The sequence below is a fragment of the Lonchura striata genome, chromosome 3, assembly GCF_050655825.1.
Source record: "Lonchura striata isolate lonStrDom1 chromosome 3, ASM5065582v1, whole genome shotgun sequence".
NCBI lineage: Eukaryota > Metazoa > Chordata > Aves > Passeriformes > Estrildidae > Lonchura > Lonchura striata.
Genome location: NC_140705.1, coordinates 102982811 through 103002535, shown reverse-complemented (window position 1 = coordinate 103002535; position 19725 = coordinate 102982811). Strand labels below are relative to the sequence as shown.

The window sequence follows — 19725 nt, the reverse complement described above, 5'->3', positions numbered from 1 at the left end:
CTCTGAAGAAAAAAATCCAGTATTTCAAAAGGATTAATCCTGAATTTTAATGCCTTGGTCTAAATAATTTATGACAATCTTGGTCATATAAGGGTTTTCCAGATTTTCTGGCCTATTAAGACAACATGTTTGGCTGTGACTTAGCATTTTCATTTTGGCATTCAGTACCTCTGTAATCTGATAAGCAGAATTCCTCCATTAGTATTTCACATCTACTCTAAAAGAGACGGATTATCAAGCACAACACTTCAAAAATTTAATACATCCTTAATATGTTGTAACTGTTTGAAAGCTGCATGATCATAACAATCATGGTTTTAACTGAAAATTTGGTTTAATGTATCTTGTTTTCTTGTTTTCAACTGTTTATAGGGGTTCAAAGACACTGGACCAATACAGTGTCACCTCATCTATCAGCCAGTTGGCATTTCACTCACTTGGGTGAAAAAATAGTACTCCAATTTTATCTCCAAATAGAGAATGCTCTCCCGTGAAGGATTTTCAAGACTGCTTACAGCCTGACTACATCCCTTAGCACCATTCATTCGCTGCAGTATTGCTATAAGCACTGCTGTTTCATCACAAAAAAAAATTATCAAGACAAGAAAATGCAATTGAGTACTGAAAATCTTAACTCTCACTTTAAAACCTGATCAAATCACAAAAAATCTCATGCTTCTCTTTAATGTTTTAGAATTATTCTAATTCAACAATCATCATTAGCCTGTTATACCTTTAACAGTTCACTCTGATAATGCCTGTTTCTCAAGTTTCCTACCAAAGCACCTTTCATTTAGAGGCTGGAACAACAACAGTCGACAGCAGGTTTAATATTCAGTAGTTATCTGATAGAATTGCTTCGTTTCCCTAAGCAAAAAGTAATTGCTGAAATGGACTGACACGCCTCCAGCATAACCCACGCTGCTCACTGTGCCCTGGAAACTCAGCACCAGAATCCTGGATTGTGCTCCCTTTCCCAGCTGTGATCCCATCAGCAGAGCATAACAACTTCAGGGAGCTTTGGAACGAGCCACCAATTACTACTCCCTCAGATTTGAACCACTTTTCTTTTGAAGAAAAAACCTTGCAAGATGCTTATTTCACTCAGGTAACTACAAAGACACAAATTGTTACTCTCTGCAAAATAATGAACATCAGCTGTAAAAACATTTGTAAGTTACATAACATTTCAGCTCAGATCTTCTAATATTCTACAGCGGATTGCATGAGTAAGTATTGTATCATAGCAACAAAGCAGTAACAGTGACATGCTGAGGATAAAATCCAAAAAAGCCTAATTTAAGGAACCGACATAGAGAGGGCAGCTTTTTTGGTTGCTAGCCCCAAGCTGACAGCCAGACTAACACAGGAACCAAGCCTACTCTTATTTTTCCTCACTACAAACTCAACTACAGTCTGACTTAAAAAGGTCCACAAGTGAGGCACAGCTAATACAATACAGGTAGCTGATGATAAAAAAAAAAAAAAATCAAAAAATTAAAAATGAAGTATCACTAAGCAAAATTTACTTAGAAGTTTCAAAAACCAGCAGTACCTGAATACTTCTAACCATGGTTCAAAGAGACTAAAGACCTCAGGTTAAAAGCCAGTAACTGGAATTCATACAAAATAATTAAATCACTTATTACCTTCCCTAGGACACCAAATAAATTCCTGCATCGGCCACTTCTGGTTAGACACAAGAGTAGAAGAGAGTCTCTCCCCTGCCATGCATGAGCAGTCTATTTCATTAGCAACCTGATCTCTCTCAATTGTCTCCTCAAATGAAAAACCCACCCATTAATCTATTTTGTTACTATTAAAACATTTAAAGTAAAACCAAAGGAAGTACCTTCTTAAGCATACATCCTTTTTTTGGACTTGCAAGGGGAAACACAATTATTTTATCAACTTACCATCTCTAGTCATCTGCAAGAGATGAAAATTATGTGCAGCTATGGCAAAAATAAGGTAACAAGAAAGCCAGTTCTATTCTATCAGCACGATTTGCTTTCAAGTGCTCAATCCCTGCTTGACACATTGCACATTTGTCCCATGAATGTTATGAAAGGTACCATGGGAACCACCAAGTGATTGAGGAAAAGTTGTTTGTCAGATAGGGCTCTTAACTTTTCAAAGCCTTACCTTTATCCCATCACGGTGAAAGCTAGACAACTTTATGCCACAATAAAATCATATCGTAATAGATTATTCTAGTTCTAGGAATAAAATAAACTGTGCCACCATAACCGTATAAATACTGGAGCTTTTAGCTTTAGTAGTTGAACAACCCACGGCATGGTTTTTAAACCAGCTTCAATCTAATATTCTACAAAGATTTAAATCGTACATGTGGAGTTCAAGATAACTGTTATTCTTCAAATACCCTAAATACCATAAAGACCACAGAAGATAAATTGGGTTCAAAGTAGACAGTGGATGCCTCAATGAAACAACCCTGAATCAAGCATAATAATGGGAAATCCTGAAGACAAAAACTTAACATCCAGCACCAAAAGAATTATTGCAAGTTATGACCCACTTTAATCATGACTTGCCTCTGGTCATTTCCATGAAAGATAGTAGACAGCTTGTACCTGATTAAAATACTTAATTTGATTGCTGCACTTCATAATACTTAAATTATCCACAGACTATTTCTACTGTTTACAAACTCCCCCTCATTACAGACAGTAGGCACAATAATCAAGGACAAAAAGTAGCAAGCAATTTGACTTGAAAGTTCTTCCTGAGCAGAAATTTTAAAATGTGGAAACTACATGACTGTACAGATTTGTCTCTAAATCAAATGCTTGCAGATTTATAAGGTCATCAATGCAAACCTAAGCATGGAATATTGAGTTGAGAGACTAATCTTTCTAGAGAAGGCCCAAGCAAAACATGGGAAGAAAAAAAATTCACAAGAGCTACTTCACTGGTACATAACTGGAGAAAAAAACAAACTACAATGATGTCTTCCTACAATATATTTACCTCTTTCATTTACAGGCCTTCCTCCTGGAAGGAAAAGAAAGACAATTCTCCTTTCTCAACACAATTGTTTACCCAAGACCTCCAGTACAAAGCCAGAGAACCTAACATAATCCTTAATTCCTCAGCAGAAACCAGACTCTAAATCCACAAAAACTCTCACAACTACACAAACAGCAAGAATAAAATTCATAGTTTCCTTGCCAATACAAAATAAAAGCCCTCATATATTTGCAAACATTTTCCTTTTTTTTTTTTTAAGTCTCACTAATATTTCTACTTTTTCCTGAAAGAGCTATCCCAAGAAGATGCAGAAGCCAGAGAAACAACCAAGGAGCTTCTGACAGCCTCTTAAAGCAGTTCATACCCAGCCCTTTCAAGCACCTAGAGGACAATGATATTACAGAAAAAACACCCATCTCCTTAGAACCTGGAGACAATTCTACACTTCTACATAATTCCCTGACAAATTGAATACATGAAAAATGATCATATCATAATTATGCAGCATTCCACAGTGCAAAGTTTTGGATTTAGTCTCTGCTGCCTGGTTACACCTACTGTGCTGTATTCAGCTGCACTTGGAAGAATCTGCTGGAGCAGGACAAAGCCTTAACACTGACATGGAGAGAGGAGCATGTGGACTGAGACACCAAATCTCTGGGTTTGGGGCTTTTAATTTAATTTTAAAATTAGGGCTTTTCATTTAATTTTGTACAGCCTTGCTCCTTTCAGAGACACCATTAGTTTGAAAAGGAGGTAGTGTGCTAAACTCTGCCCCACTTACACACACCAAGCATGGGGAGCCTCATTTGACCTAAATTTATTATTTGGTTTTGTCCCAGAGAGCTCTTGTGTACATGATCACTGTGACCTCTCCTAGCCTCTGAGTGTTGGTGCTGATGTTATAGGCATGGCAAAACATTGTTAGATTTGGTTTTGCATCAAGTGCAGTTTTGGTGCAGTTGATTTTACAACAGGGCATGGAGTGTTTCCAGGTTCTCAGAGGTCTCCATCTGCAGCCTGACAGGCAGCAAAGGCATTGCTGACAGAGATTGAGAGAGGTCTCTCTCCCTTTCCCACTTACTCCTCCCTTCCCCTTCTCTGTTCCACTCACATCCATCCATCAGCACTGGCTCTGGAACTTCTCAGGCTCTTCCTAAGCTGCTTTAACTCAATAACATGGTCCTATTAGTGAGGTTAAATGGCTTCTGGAGGGGCCTGATGTGCATCAGCTCTGGCACAGGATTGGAGACAGGAGCAGAAGCTCCTGTGAGCTGCTAAATTCGTTCACCATGTCCTCTGGAACCATATCACCCAAGTACTGAGGCATGAGATAACGTGCAGGTAAGATTTTTCACTTAAGTCAGAGACTTGAGAATAACACATTTTGGATTTTGTGTTTCTTGTGGGGTTTCGTTATTTTGGGGATTTTGTTTTGCTTTAAATCACTTTAAGCTTCTTTTTAAAGAAAAAATGCAGCCCCAGTATACTTGGCTGGTAGTATATAACATTCCCCAGTAACTCCATACAGCCATAGGAGAAGGTCCCACAATTCCAGCTTTTGGCAGCTCAACAGCCCCACTGAAAGTGATAGGGCTACTCAGATGAGCTCTGTGCAGCACTGTAGGCATCCAAGGTACTTTTCATTAATATTTTCAGGTTTTCCACATTAAAAAATCTTCACCACCCTAAAGAATAAGCAGTATTTTTTAGTAGACCAGGGTTGTAGGTTTTCCCTCTGCCTCCTACAATCAAGAGTTCAAAGAATGTGTTTTCAAATTACCTGTTACCCCAAAATCTACAGCTGTTGCTAAGACTCCAGAAGGGGCTGAGTGAATTTTTCTCCATGTTATCAGTAAACAGAACTCTGACTTTCCAGGACAGATAGAGTCAGAACAACTTGATGTATCCTAAAAGTTAATCAGCTCCTTATTGAATAGTAAGTTTGTTCACTAGAGAAAGAGATTTGGAAGACAATGAAATAAGAATGCATTTTCAAACATTACTGAAAATAAATTTATACTACCTGTAGGAGATACACAAAAACCAAAACAAAACAACCACAAAAAAGACTTGACACAGAACTGCCAAGTTGGTAAATCCTGTCTAGGACTCAGGTGCTCCTACTAATATTTAACCTCTTCATTTCAGAAATCAGGACTGCAAAGGGGCAATCAAGACAAGCTGAGCTTCTCCTGTATTTCCATTTTTAAGTAAACTATCCTGTAGGTGGTCATCAAGCAAGATCTGCACACTGTGGCACCCTCCACGTGGTACATCTCCAGTCTCTTTTGAAATAGTAAGAAAATCAGAAATTTTGCTCATTGGAATATTCTGAATTTAAGATTAATTCTGTGATACATGACAGGGAAGGGGGAAAAAAGGAAATCATGTATTAGAAGTAAAACTAGATGAGAATAACAATCAACAATTCCTTTTATTCACATACACTGTGATTCACATTCACATGCACTGTGATTTAGAGAGTTAGTTACAAGTGTAGGCTACAGGTAATTTTTAAGTCATTTAGTAAGAAGTACTCCTGGAAAGCTGTCTCCCACCCAGTAAGATAGTGATTGTTCAGAGTCTCAGCTGCTGCTCCATGTGGCCAGCAGCTGACCTCAACAAATCAGTCCAGAAAATCTGAAAAGCCTATGCTGATCTAACAACATCTGTCACAAATTCTGTGACACGGCTTCTTGCAATGATAATGAATTGCAAGTGTCTTATCTAGAGTCCTAATGGTTTTTACCATCTTCCAGGCTTTCTTATAACCTCACACAGTTAAGAGTCTCCAGCTACTACCATGTTAAATCCCTTGATTTTAATTAAGATTTGAGTCAACTGAGACACTTTAGAGATTAAGAAAGTACTGAAATGCTTTTGTATTAATAGCCCTATTTCTTACTGTTTAGTTACAGAAGACAACAAGCAGTTAAGATGCAAAAAGTAATACAAATTATCCTTTTGGTCCTTAAAGTTAGACTCTAGTAATTGTAGCCACAATTCACCTTATTTCTACCACACTTTCTAAAAATTGAAGAATTAAAGCACCATTGGGTCTTTAAACAAATAAAAACTCACCAAGCATACTAATCACTGGAACAGGAACAAAAAACACCCTAAAGTCACCCTTTACAAAATGTACAAGTTTAACAATACAAAGGTTACCTCAAGAGCACACTAGCAGTTCAGAATCAAGCTGAAATTCACTTCCATGCAACAACAAGGAAAAGCAAGAAAAAAAAAAATTGTCCAACAGACTGACACAGTTGAATCAGTGCTGCTTTTGAAAGTACTGAGTTTTAAGGAATTTGCACATGGCTAACCATATGAAGTTTTGTTCAGAGTGAAACTGTATTTATTAGAAAAGTTAAAGAAGTTTCACTTCTTACACAGCTGAAATGTTATATTTTCAAAACACAATTACTCCCTCACTGCTCTTGTACTTGAAACAAGCTTGATCCCACCCATAAGCCAACTATAATGCTCTCCAATGCATTAGTTTATGGTTTTGACACACTCTGCTACTGTATTTGCTGTCATATTTAAAATCCATAAAGCAGTTTTAGTGACTGATCATATGGCAGGGTAAGCCTTTTTTGAATATATCCAGAGCCTCTAAAAAATTAATTTAAAACAGGAACCTGCCTCTTTAAGGAAGAGACCTCTAAATTTCAGGGTGATAAATCCTATTATGGAATTCATCTGCATAGCCAGGTCACTCATGCAAGAAAAGAGAGCAATTGATTTTTTGAATGGGAAATTCTTTCTCAAAAGATATGAATATGGGATATATAGCACTTTAACTCAAAATTACAGAAATTAATACACAGGCCCAAGAATTGAAACTACTTTCCCAAACAGAAAAGACAGCTCCTAAATAGCTTTCTAAATACTGAAATGCAACAGAGGTTTTTGTTATGGTAAAACAGAGATGCTTTCAAGAAGTACTCCTAACAAGAGGGCAAAAAAAGGTAAAGCCCTGTGTATGTAAACAGGTAATTTCTTTAAAAAATCTAAGTCAGGTTACTGAATGAGCCACAAGGTGAAAGTACTCAGAGAAGCTGCACAAGCAACTTGTCACTCCAGGTAATTCACTCTTGTGCCAAGGAAGTTAACCACCAACAAAACCCAAGGGACTACAGAAATGGAAGGACGGTACAGACCAAGCTTCTGAGAGTGTCAAATCACAAAGATCAGAAGGGACAATTGGTATGATGCTCCATGTTCCCAAAATATGATGACGTTATTTACACTTTTACACTTCAAATTCACATTTCCATTTGAATATGCAATAAAGCCCTTGAGGGTATGACAAGGTGGACTCAAGGAAGCATTTCACATGTACCCTGCTAAGAATTAAAATAATAATCTGAGCAACTCTGCTCCTTATTTTACCCCTCAACACCCGTAGTGCTCTGCACAGATTTTACCAGGGCATGCAGACAGCCATAAAGCAGGTGACAAAGCTGTGTGCCACACAGCCTCAGCAGAAATTTCAGCTTAATACCCATTATCTAGGACTGCATTAATAACATTTTCAATTCACAGGGACCTAATCACTTTTCTTGAACAAAACCAATCATTTTGCACCTTGTAAGTCTGAAGGGGCAGCAACTGTATTTGCAATTTAAGTTCCCTTTAAGTCAACTGCAAAACTCCTGTCTGACTGACATTATGGTAGTTTATAATTAATGAGCGGTAATTATGCAGTATGCCATAAGTGGATCTGTGTTGCATATTATTAACAGATTAAAAATCCATTAACTTTCCCATCATTTCCTCACCATATCCAAGTATAAAATTAATTTTGAGTAAGATGATGAAGTTGCTCCAGTTGGACATCACACAAGAACATGCAAGTCAACACAAATCAAGTTTGTTTATTTTCCAGAAACTTGAAGAAACGCTCATGTAATTTTCACATGGCAATATTAGTGCTAAGTGAAATATAAAAACACCCTTTATTGAAACCAAGGGTGGCTGTTAAACACAATTTAACAAAAGTAGAGAAACTTATCTTGTAGTTAATTTAGCACTTAGCTTTTAAACTTTAAAGAGGCATCTCATAGAGCAGTAATTTAATAGGAAATGTGTGCCAGAGGAAACAGCCAATCTAACTTTTCAAAACACAAGGAAAACCCACCTCTTCCTTTGGATTCCAGTGTAAATGTGCATGCAAATTACAAGTACTGGATTAACTCCTTGAATAAATACCAAGTTCACAAATTGGCTAAACAGGTGTTTCTTAATTTTCAAAGTCTTCACAGATCAATAAGGAGACATCTTATGCTTATGTTGCAGTGGAAAGAACTATGATTAAGTTAGACAGGGAATACAAGTGAAATCCTGGTTGTACTGCATTCAGTGACCCAACTCCCACCAACCTCAACAAGAACAGATCATCCTGAGCAGTAGCAAACATTCGTGGGATCTCTTTGCTTAATTTAAGTGAAGTAGACATTTAGCCTCATAAATAAAAGGCTGAGATATTTTTTCATCAATTTTAAGCATACTCAAACAGTTACACTCTTTCTACCAAGAACTCTAAATATGAAGTGTTCAGTAATGAGGGAACCTGCACTTTAAGTCCTCTCCCATTTGGTGAAATATCTTGGATATTTTTAAACTCAATTTACATAATTTTGAGGTATTTAGTTTATTTTGATCCTGCTTCTTACTCTTAAGGGAAAATGAACAATTAAGTATTACTAAACCTTGCCCTTCCTGACTTTACTGTGGGACCAAGTCCATGTCTCTCAAGAGGGTGCTGAGACTCATATTTTAATTTTTCTTCTCAAAACAAGAACTGCTTTCCTACAGAATCCAACTATGCTGAAATACACAAGCTTGTTTCCCATACATAATTCAAGACCTAAGCTCAAGTCTCACTATTTTTTGCTTTTATATGGACAGGGAATGAAAATTTTGCTGTTTAAGACTTCAATCTTACATGTATGCCATATTTCAAGCATAGAATTTGAAATGGAAAATATGGCATGCTTTTCAAAAGTTTTACACAATTACACTAAATTAGAACTTTTTTTAGAAAGCCCACTTTTTTCCGCCCTATACTCTCCTGTACAATGTTACTTGGGATGAAATTAATAAAATAAAAACCATGCCTCTGTATTTTGAAGGACCAAGCATCTACAGAAATAAATCTATTAAATAACTTCTAAAAGCTCACTTGTTTATGCAGTTGTGTACTCTGCTAATCCTTTAATACAACTATAGCAGAAATGAAGCTGTTTCCCCCTTCATATATAGAGACATTGCTGTGACTTTTTATTCCTGATTGTTTTCAGATCAGCCTTCCTGCCCCACACTATACTGCCGTCCTCTAAACTTGTTCAACCCACCTCTTCTTTCAGTTCTGAGATCTACTGCACTGTCTGTCATCCACAGCTTGCCAACTCTCCAAGCATGTGATGGTCTCAGATACAAATTTCTAATCAGTCATTTGAAACTTGTATAAAATATGGAAAGTGGAAAGCTTTTCTCCTATTGTAGGGAATAACTTTATCATCTTTTAAATTCTCAGTTTTTTAAAAAATTATTTACTAGAAATAGAACATCTTCCTTTTGCAGCATTGCTCTTGAATAGACATGCACTAATATAATTTTTGCTGTTACTCTCACCTCCACCTTCCAACTCCTCAGCAAAACTTGTATTTCTCTTCTGAATACCAACATATCAACAAAACTGACAAAACCCATCAATTTCACCAAAGCTTTGCTTGGTAAGATCAAGATAAACAATGGCAAAGAGAAGAAAGTTAGGATGAGAATGAGATAGAAATCTTTTCCCAATAGTTAAGGCAGTGCAAGAGCACCATTTTTATTTTTTGATCTATAGTCTTTTTTTCACCTTATCCATTGCAGCAGTACATACTACACTTTTGGCAGGATAGAGGCCTGCAGACTTCTGATCAGACTGTTCCCATACCCTCCATGCCCTTAAAATACTGAGGCCTTGTATCCTGCATTTATATTTCAGCAGCCTTTCCAGCTTCACTTCCCACCCCCAAATGTACAGTTGTGCACTCCTGAATTTTAAATTCTCAAGAAAAAAAATCTCTCATTTGATGAATCAGCTAATCTGCAAAGAATTCCTGATGTACAGAACAAAAACCTTAAGCCTGTGAAGTTTCAGGAAGATCACGGGAAGTTCAAAATCCCCGGCTGCAATGGAAAGTTACAAAGAAATTAGAAGAGAATATAGTAAGAAATATTTCCAGAAAGTTGCACAGCCAACAGGAGTGTTGAGACTCCAAACACTGAGCTCCCTGCAGCCACTGGAGAGGAGATGACTTCTGCTCTCTCTTCGCACTTTGGCTTTTCCATCATCTCAGCAGTTCCATACCTCCATAAAATGCCTCCACCTGTAATGTACTCCTGGGCTCTTGCTTGTAGAAAATGACAGGTTTTGCCTACACTTGGGTGCTGTCCTAGCAGTACTGCAACAAGAAGCCCAAAAAATGCTCCCATGCCAAACACGAGCTGCACGGCAGATCCTGAAGGAGCTCTACAAACCAGTTTGGTAAATATCAACTCACCAGTCCTACTGCTAAGCTACAATTGGACCAAACAAGAATTTGGACCACATGAGGTTCATTTGCATTAAAACCATTGTGCTAAGCTCCAAAGATCTGCATGCATTAAACCTCAACACAATTAATGGTTTGTTTTGTTTTTATATTGACACTATATAATTTAGCTTTCCTCTAATGTTCAAAGTAGTTTGAATTGGTTTTGCTGAAAATAAGAAAATTAGTTTGAGAAAGATTTGCAAATAAAACTGTCCATACTTGGCATGGAAAACTTCTGTCCAAACAATGCAGCAATGTTAAGAGCAGCTGAGAATAAGGTCTTATGGAGGCAAACCAAAGGCAACCTTAACTATGATGAACTCTTCTCTCAAGTCAGAAACATACCATGAAATAGGCATCTTGCAGACAACATTATTCACTGGTCACAAATCCAGCAAAACTTGAGAAAAACTAGTTCAGTAATTCTCTGATTCACACTTTAAAAAGAAGCTGTCACTATCTAGTTTCTAGCAGAGCATTTTGCCAAGGGAGTCTTCTAAAACAGGTGTTATTTACTACCTATTAATCCAATTAGGCTGCAACTCCAACCCTCCAAATCCACATGCTGCTAAAAGCCATAATTTTAACCTGCTAGATTAAAACAGGAATCAGGACAACAAGGGTATAGAAGCTAAATTTTGCAGCCTTCTCAATGGAAGTGGTTTTTTTTTTCATCAGAATACAACACATATCCCCTCTGTGCTTTAGAAGAATATTCATCTGTCCAGAACTGTTGGTATGACATTTTTGAAAAGCACTGAATGATTTTAAGATAGACAGATGTTTAAAAAAACCTCAAATCTATAGACTGAAGTAATAATCTTTTGATCAGATAGCCTGCAGAAATAACTAATTCCATTTGTATTTCCCACAGCAACTAACATTAAATTCAGCACCAGCAAAGGTACTATCTGACTAAACCAGAAAGCAATGAATATGGAAAAAGAAATCTGATACTAAGCTGGCACATGGAAGATGTGAAAGATTGAAATAGAAAAGTTCATGTGAAGATAGTCAATAGGCTCTATATTTAGGAGTTGCTTTTGATGGAAGTATATTCTAAGACTAAAAATTCAAGTCTACGGATAAAAAGGTCAATTTGTTAAGAATAAGAACCAAAATGTTCCACTCCATAAACTAGGAACAGTTCCTTAATATAGAAAAAAATTCAAACAGCTCGTTTTTCATGGAACTACTACAGTTTTTTCATCTGTTATAGGCTGTTTATTTCTCAAGACTGTAACTTCACTAAAAAGGAAGTTTTGACTACTTCATAGTCTGTCCTGCTGAGATTATAGTAAAAGGTAAACATAAATTTCTCACAGAACATCCTCATTCTTCATCTGAGTTAAAGGTTTTCACTTTTAAGGAAAAACTCATCCAAGAATATCACAGTTGCAAGGGATGTTGAATACAAAAGGTGGAGGATGGGAGACTACAGAAGAGGAAACAATTAATCATGAGGGACACAAAAAACCAAGTGCAAATCTGAGCGAGAAAACTGTCCTTTCACTTATAAATATTTATTAAGGCTGTAGTAAAAGTAAACCATTCTAAAACTTTGAAGCACATTTTCCCTTGGAGAGCAAAGGCAACTTAACATGACAAGAAAATTCCTCTCAGCTGTTTTTAATTCCACTTAATTTATGTTACTCTGAAGCACACAGTGCGACTCAAAACCATTCAAAGTGTGAAGCTTGAACTGATCCTCAGATTTAATAACATTAAAATTTTAACTATCAGCAAGGTTACCAGGCCCCTCTGCAACATTCCCACAAAAGCTTAGCTTGAACACAGCAACCAGTTTAGATCCAAAGCCAAGCTCTCTCTCAGTGGTTTAAGTAAAGAAAATAACCAGAGTTAACACTTATTTTACACCTGTATTTGAATGCTGACACTACACACTTCTTAAAAATGTCTTCTCATTCCAGTACACTCCACCTCTGTAACTCTCAGCCCCACAGAGATCCCTCTAACTATTGCTAGTTCATGGCTGAAAGATTTCTAGACCACCTTCCAGTTCTTCTCTTGTGAGGGTAAGAGGCATCAGGAAATGTTTATTCTTTCCAGCTGCACTTGACATGTTTGGTACACAGAAGACAAAAAAAAAAATCTATTTGCTTTACAACCTGACAGACCATATTAACTGCACTAAATAAAAGCAGCAAGTTGGGTTTTCTATTCACCACTTTCCACCTGTATTTCTACATGCTGCTTCAACCAAAAGTGACTGAGACAAGCATGCATACTGGAGAGAGTCAGATCAGGTTCCAAGGTCAAGCTGCATCTCTTTGTCAAAAATGAAGGTAACTGCCATGTTCTATTGCAGTCTCTTAAAACAATCTCCTATTGGGACAAAATTACCACTTCTTAAGATAACAAAAATAACACTACCTTTGCCAGATTTCTTTAAAAGCAACACTCTCAGAATTGCCCATGAAATGACAAAATCATGCTGTGTTCCAGCACATTACTTTGGCTGAAGATTCTTCAAAATTCTGTTATTACGCAAACTTTAGGTAACAAAATGAAAAGAAGATTGGGAGGTGATTAAACAATCTGTTTTTTTCTTTTAAATATCATCACTCTGTCTTCAGTATTTCTTATTCAGTTGTTAAATAATATAGCAAGATGGACACTGTCCTGAATAACAGTGCTTTAGGAAACCTCCTAAATTACCTGAAGAACACATTACTAAATTATTTTGAGTATCCTGCCATCAGTCAGGTTTTGCTGAGCTTTCACCTACACAGGATAGATATCATCACACACAAAGACAAGCTGAATGTTAATCACAACACAGAACCTTACCATCCCTCCTCTCCATCTCACTCCCCCCCCCCCCCCAAAAAAAAAAACCACCTCTGAAGGGAAGAGCTCCTGCTACTGGGGACTGTTACTCACTAGTAAGAGATGTGATGTATCACTGATAGAAGAAATATACAGCCAAAGCACAGAATTTTGGCAATTCAGAGCAGCAGTACAATTAACTGCAGAAATATGTCTTTTTAAGATTATCTGTCTAAAGGCTTTAAAACAGTACAACTCTGAAAAGCGTGTCTCACCATCTGAGCTGGCCATTCCAGTGGCAAACAAAGCAACCCCTACAGAAAAGGAAAAATCCCACAACACTTACTACCCAAGAAGGTACTTTCTAAACTGATGGGTAATTTCTGGTTTTCTTCTGGAACATCTCTCCCTCCAGTAAAATAGATGCAAGTCCTTTAGGGCAGTCTGACAAACCTACTAGGGAGTTTTAAAATACTGTTTATACTTATTTTAGAATATTGTCTCTTAAAAGTGATAAAACAAGACAATTCCTATAAACAAGATGAAATATTTTACAGCAGCACAATACCAAACAGCTTTTTCATCTAAAAATATTGCATTTTCTCCCAATACAGGTTTGAAATACCTCAGGTTTAACATTTATTTGCAGAGGTCTGTAAAAGTAAAAACTTATTCTAATTACTAAGTGTATGCTGAGCACCCGCAGGCATCATTATAATGACTGTACTTTCCTTTTCCAGCCCATCCCTGTAAATTCTGGCTCATGAGTCTGTAGATGATATTACACTAGCAGCATCAAGACTATTGCTAAATTCCATACTAACTTTAACAAATAAAGCAAAGATTTATCTTCCCAAGACACAAGCGATTAGAACAAATAGTTTTATAAAACGATCCATTTGCAGAGAGAGCAAACTCTTTTTAGAACCTTTTCTGGCTTCAGAGGCAAGGAAGGTTTAAAAGGAAAAAGGAGAAAGGGAGCATTATGAAAAGAAACTATCCCATGTCCACAGCTACGGGACAAATCTAACATCACAAACCTAAGGGAAAAATGCAAGCAAAAGGAGTGCTGTTTAACTTTCTGCAAACTGCCTACTTGGGACACTACAGCTCATAAAAGTATATTTTGCCCACAATTTCTGTTCTGAAGCAGGTCTCCAAGGCAAGACTTCACATCTGAATCATAAGCATAAAGACTGAAGGGATTTTCCTTTAAGAACTTAAGGCAATAAGGCGATTCAAACTACTATAAAACCCTGCATAACTGAAGAAATTCCTTTGCTGGTTTATGGCTTCAAATTTCCAAACATGTGAGCTGCTGATGGCATGCAAAATTTTTCTGTATTACAAGTAAAAAGTTATAAAACCACACTCAAAAAACTACAAGACTTAATAATGCAGAGTTAAAAATTTAATATTAAAGTCCCAGCTCAGCAAAGAATGTAAACTTGGACATTTTGCTGATTGAAGCTGGAATTGCTCCCTGCATAACACACGTATGTTTAACTGTTTGCTGGACCAGGACTCAAACTTTCTGAAGTCTGCCACCTATATGCAGTATTTACCAAGGGCCTTTACAAAGTCCCAAGTGTGGTTTCTCAAATTCAGCTCTTAGGAAAATGTATTGTCTAAACTGCATGGAAACAGCAGAAACTGAATCTTAGTTTCAAACAAAATATCCAGGTTATATATCCCTCAAATCAAAGTAGCGGACCAAGACAGGACACAACTTCATAGAGGAAGGAAAGCCCATAACAAGGAGCAAGAACAATCCTGCTGTTGCTGTTAAAACTAACACCCAAACCGACTGCAACAAACATTTTAAAACCAAACAACCCTGCCCTTGTTACTCCCTTGCCTAAGCTTATTTCTAGTCAATAACATTTCTGCTAAGAGCCAGATTTATGATTCATGTACATCTGTCACTCAAAGAGCAGAAAAAACGTGACAGCCCTGAAATATTAGACATGACTGTAAGTGCCATAAAAATCAAACTGAAAAAAAAATCCAAACTTAGTACCTATGAATATTTTTATGTTTACTATATCTCATTCAGATTTTGGATATTCACTGCAAATCAGATTTTTTTTTTCCACCATCACATGATGCAGCTTCAAAAGCCTTAAGACCTTAAAGCCAGTGGAAGTAAAATTAACATGCTAAGTCACGTTAAGGTAGTCGCTCTACCTTATTTTTCAAGTCCCTGATAAATGCTTTAATAACAAGCTTTATACTCTCTCAACATATCCTTTCGTAATTTTAAAAATATACAGAAACGTATTCGGATGGTCAAAGATGTAGAAGTTTGCAATGAACTTCACTTCATTTTTATGACCTAATGAACTGAGCCTTCTCAAATTTTAGAACCAGCACAGCGGATAAAACCATCACTGTCTATTTTCCGCTTCATCCAGAGTTTTCATTCGCGTGAGAGTGTCGCCACACAGACTGTGCTGGAGGAAGTCTCCGAGGCAACTCCTGGAGAGCAGCAAAACGCCGTCCCAGCACCGTCCGAGAGCGGTGCGAAAGCCGGGGCAGCCCAAGGCGAGCTCTCCGCTAACTCGGGATGTCACGCCTCGGGCACAGCTCCTCTCCGCAAAACCCCCGTGGGAGGAGCCACCGCTCGCTCCCCGGTTTTAGCGCTCAATTGCTTGCACTCCCCAGCTCAACTTACCGTCTACATTTTCCTCAGTAAGACCTTAAAACGCACGCGAACAGCCAGAATAGGGGGGTGGCGAGTTAGCGGAGTCGGCGCCCGGGACAGCGGCGCTGGGTGGTGCGAGCAGAGGAGCAATTCCTGCCGCGGGTCCCTACCTGGAAAGCAGCGGGGGCAGGGGAGGACACGGCTAAAGGGCAGAGGGCGCGGGGCAGGCGGTGTGGGCAGCGGCACCTGCAGCCGGAGGGGAGGGCAGGCTCGTACCTTTGAGCTGGGGCAGCGGCGAGAGCTCCACCGGGCTGCCCTGGCTGCGGAACTGCGAGGAGCCCTGCGAGCGCTTCTGCCTCTGCGCCTTGCGCACCGATTTCCGAGTGAAGCCATCCACCTTCTCCGCGGCAGAGATGGCCGCCGACATGGCTGGGCGGCGGGGCGGCTCTCCACGAGCATATATTGTACCGGAGGGAGAAGCGGGCGGGCAAAAAACAAAGGGACTTAAAAAAAAAAAAAAAAACCAACAATAACGAAAAACGCCACCAAAAACGAAGTCCTGGCTGCCCTCACACACCGCACCGACGAGGAGAGGAGCGGAGCGGGCTCTGCCGGGCGCTGGGGAGGCTCCCGGGTCGCTCCTCAGTTCCTGCTTCCCTCGCCGTTTCCTCCCCGCGCGGAGCCGGCGGGGGAGCGGAAGGGGGGAGGAGGAGGAGGAAAGGGAAAACAAACAAACAAACCCAAAGACAACTTTGCCCGGCGGGGCGGGCGCGGGCGAGCGCCAAACTTTCCCTCCCGGGGTCCCGCTGTCCTCAGGGCAGGCGCGGCGCGACCCGCTGCGGGACGGGCTCGGCGGCGCCGCTGCCCCGCTCCCGCTTCGCTCGCTCTGCGTCCCCTTCAGTCGAGCCCGCTGTCATCAGCCGAACTCGCCCCCGGGCTTCAGCCGCTCGCTTCCACACGCCCCTTGTCCGCCTTCAGCCGCCGCCGGGCGCTCCCCGCGCCTCCGCCGTCATCCCGCCTCGTCGCGCTCCGCCGGGGGCCGCCGCGCGTGGCGCCGCCACAACCCCGGAGCCGCCGGGCAGCGGCCGCGCAACTTGGCGGAGCGAGCGGAGTTGAGCGGAGGGAGGAGGGAGGGGCGGGGCGAGGGCGGTGGCAGAGGCAGCGGTTGGCGGCGACGGGTGATTGACGGCCCGGAGCGACCAATGGAAGGAGAGGAATGCGGAACGCCCCCCGCTCCGCCCGCGGCGGCCTGGGGAGAACGCGGGAGTTGGGCCGCGCGCCGGGGACCGGATGATTGACAGCCGGCTCCTCCAGCCGGGAGCGGGGGAGGCGGGGTGGGCGGGGCTTCCCGGCGGGGGGAAGGGAAAGGGAAAGGGAAAGGGAAGGGGAAAGGGAAGGGGAAGGGGAAGGGGAAGGGGCGGGATGGCGGGCGGGGCGCGCTCCGGCCAATCCCGCGGCGGGCGGGGGAGCGGCGCAGCGAGCGTCCCGCGCCCGGCGGTGCCGCTCACGGGGACACCGCCGAGAGGGTGTTTGACCGGGAGCCGGGAGCGCCGGGAGCCGCGGCAGCGCGCGCTGCGCTCCCAAGCGCATCTCCGTGCCGTGTCCCCACTGCTCCCGAATTTTTGGTTCCTTCGCCCACCCTCCCGACGCCTCAGCGCTTTAAGGTCTCCTTTGGTCTCCGCTGGGCTCGGGTGTGTGACGGTCGGCGCGGCCGCGGTGTTTTCCCTGGCTGGCAGCGCGGCAGCGGCTGGAGGCGGCGCTGCCCGAGCTTCCCGGGCTGGATGCGCAGCCGGGAGCCCGTCCCGCTGCTGGGCGCGATCCGCCTGCGGGGCTCGGGCTGCAGCCGGGCCGGTGACAGCCACGGCTGCGTGTGCGCCGCGGGCTGCATCAGGATCTGACCTGCGCCGGCCCGTTCCCGTACCCGGCTCCCCCGCCCCCGTGCGGAGCTGGACACGCGGGATGCCGTGTCTTGTGGCCATTCGCGTACCGCTAAGTTTTGAGCACGTCAGCGCATTTCTTTTTGCTACATAGGTTTGGATACCGATTCAGCAAATAAGCATTTGTAGTATTTTAAGCACACACTCAAGTTTCGGTAGCTGTGGTAGGGCATAAATACAATAAGATCACCGTAAATGTTTGTAAAATGCCTTCATGACATGAGTTGGACTTTAATCTCTGTGTATATAAACCATAAATCAAAAGGCAAATGATTATAGCTTTATATGAATGTAAAAGACTAAGAGTGTGATAGCCTATTCAGTAGAAACAGATCTCCCTGTTTGCTTCTGTCTCTTCATTTTCCTTTCCTATGTCAACACAGTCTCTAGCTTGTGCACTGCTCATCTTCTTTGCTTTTAATGAAATAATCTTTAGTAGAGAGAGGGAGTATGAGCCATTCACTTGAGTTGGACTCAGTGATCCTTATGGGTCTTTTCTGGTTTAAAATATTCTATAACCCCTATGAGCTGAGCTGAGACAAGCCTTTTCTATACACTTTAGATTAAATTCTGGATAGAACATATCTAGAAATTATAGAGTACTAATGTAATATACTTTTATCAATCTTGTAGGTGTTGTAGACTTTTCATTTCATTTCCTTATATTATAAAATCTGTTTTACAGATAACATAGCAGTCTCTAGGTACTTGTCCTTTAAACTACCAGCTCCTATATTGATTGCAGTAAAGGAAATCCTTGCATTAATTACCTGGTTAATTCTCACTTCACGTCAAGGCCCACAGCTCTTACTGAGAGATCACTGGGGCCAAGCCCCTGTATCGGTGTGTTCCTCTGTTCCTGCCTGCCCTCCAACAGCTGTCATTTGCTTCTGCACCCATTTTTAGAAACTGACACTGCCCAGCGTGTCCTGTGTACTGTTTATTGGCAACTCAAGCCTTGCTTCCAATTCCCAGGGTAAAAGAGTCTACCTTAGAGGTTCATCAGCATTTCAGGATTTGTTAAGGAAGCTTGATACATGTTCTAGTTGTAAAATGTAAAAATGTTGGTTTTCTGTGGTTTAAAGTGTTTTCCCCAAGGTTGCTTAGGCTTAGAAGTGCTGTTTGAAAATGTGCTTTAAAAAATCTGTTGGCAGTTGAAATTCATGACACCAAGCCTTCCTTGCAATGATGGGATTTTCATATTGATTGCACTGAAAGATATTTTCAGACTGCATCTTCATGTATCATTTGTAAAAGAAATATTGGTGAAATCTGAGTCAGCTACACAAAACAAAACGTTTATTCTCTCAAATAAATAAGAAGTACTTCTAGCCATTGAGTTTTCTTTTGTCTTTTTAATATAACTCTTCTGTTTCAGAAAAGAATGAGCAGCATCTCTGGTGACCAGCTACAGTTTCCCAAACTGAAATGGTAATGTTTGCTTTAAGTTGCACTTGAAGTCAGTGGAATTACATCAACGTGTGAAATCGTTGGAACATACAGGCCTGCTGGACTGGGGTATTTGGAGACAAAAAATGAAACAAGAGCTGTGAGTGGCAGTCTGAAATAACTGTGTTTGAGAGGGCTGGAGTTTGCCCTTCCCTGCTTTCTGCTTCCTACACAGCTGTCGGAGCTGCTCTGAGTCAGCTTCTGAAGCCCCTGGTTTTCAGAGTATATTTAAAGGCACACGGGGACGATGCCAGGTTACAAGCTGCTGGCTCCAGATTCAATTCATTGAAGTCTGCGGTGTCCACAGAGAATGTTG

General features: G+C 40.9%; 1 protein-coding gene across 3 annotated transcripts in view; it reads right to left on the bottom strand.

Annotated features, from left to right (window-relative positions):
• PPP2R5A (protein phosphatase 2 regulatory subunit B'alpha) overlaps positions 1-17115 on the bottom strand; it is a 42240-nt gene extending 25125 nt beyond the window's left edge. Inside the window, exon 1 of one of the 3 annotated variants that reach the window (XM_085576028.1) lies at positions 16300-17115. In XM_085576028.1, coding sequence (XP_085432154.1) covers positions 16300-16450 — 151 coding nt within the window. In that variant the 5' untranslated portion in view covers positions 16451-17115. Of the gene's footprint in view, positions 1-1916; positions 15994-16053; positions 16256-16299 lie in introns of those variants that run through there. The other 2 variants (XM_085576030.1, XM_085576029.1) reach the window with 2 other exon arrangements.
• Between the last annotated feature and the right edge of the window lie 2610 nt (positions 17116-19725).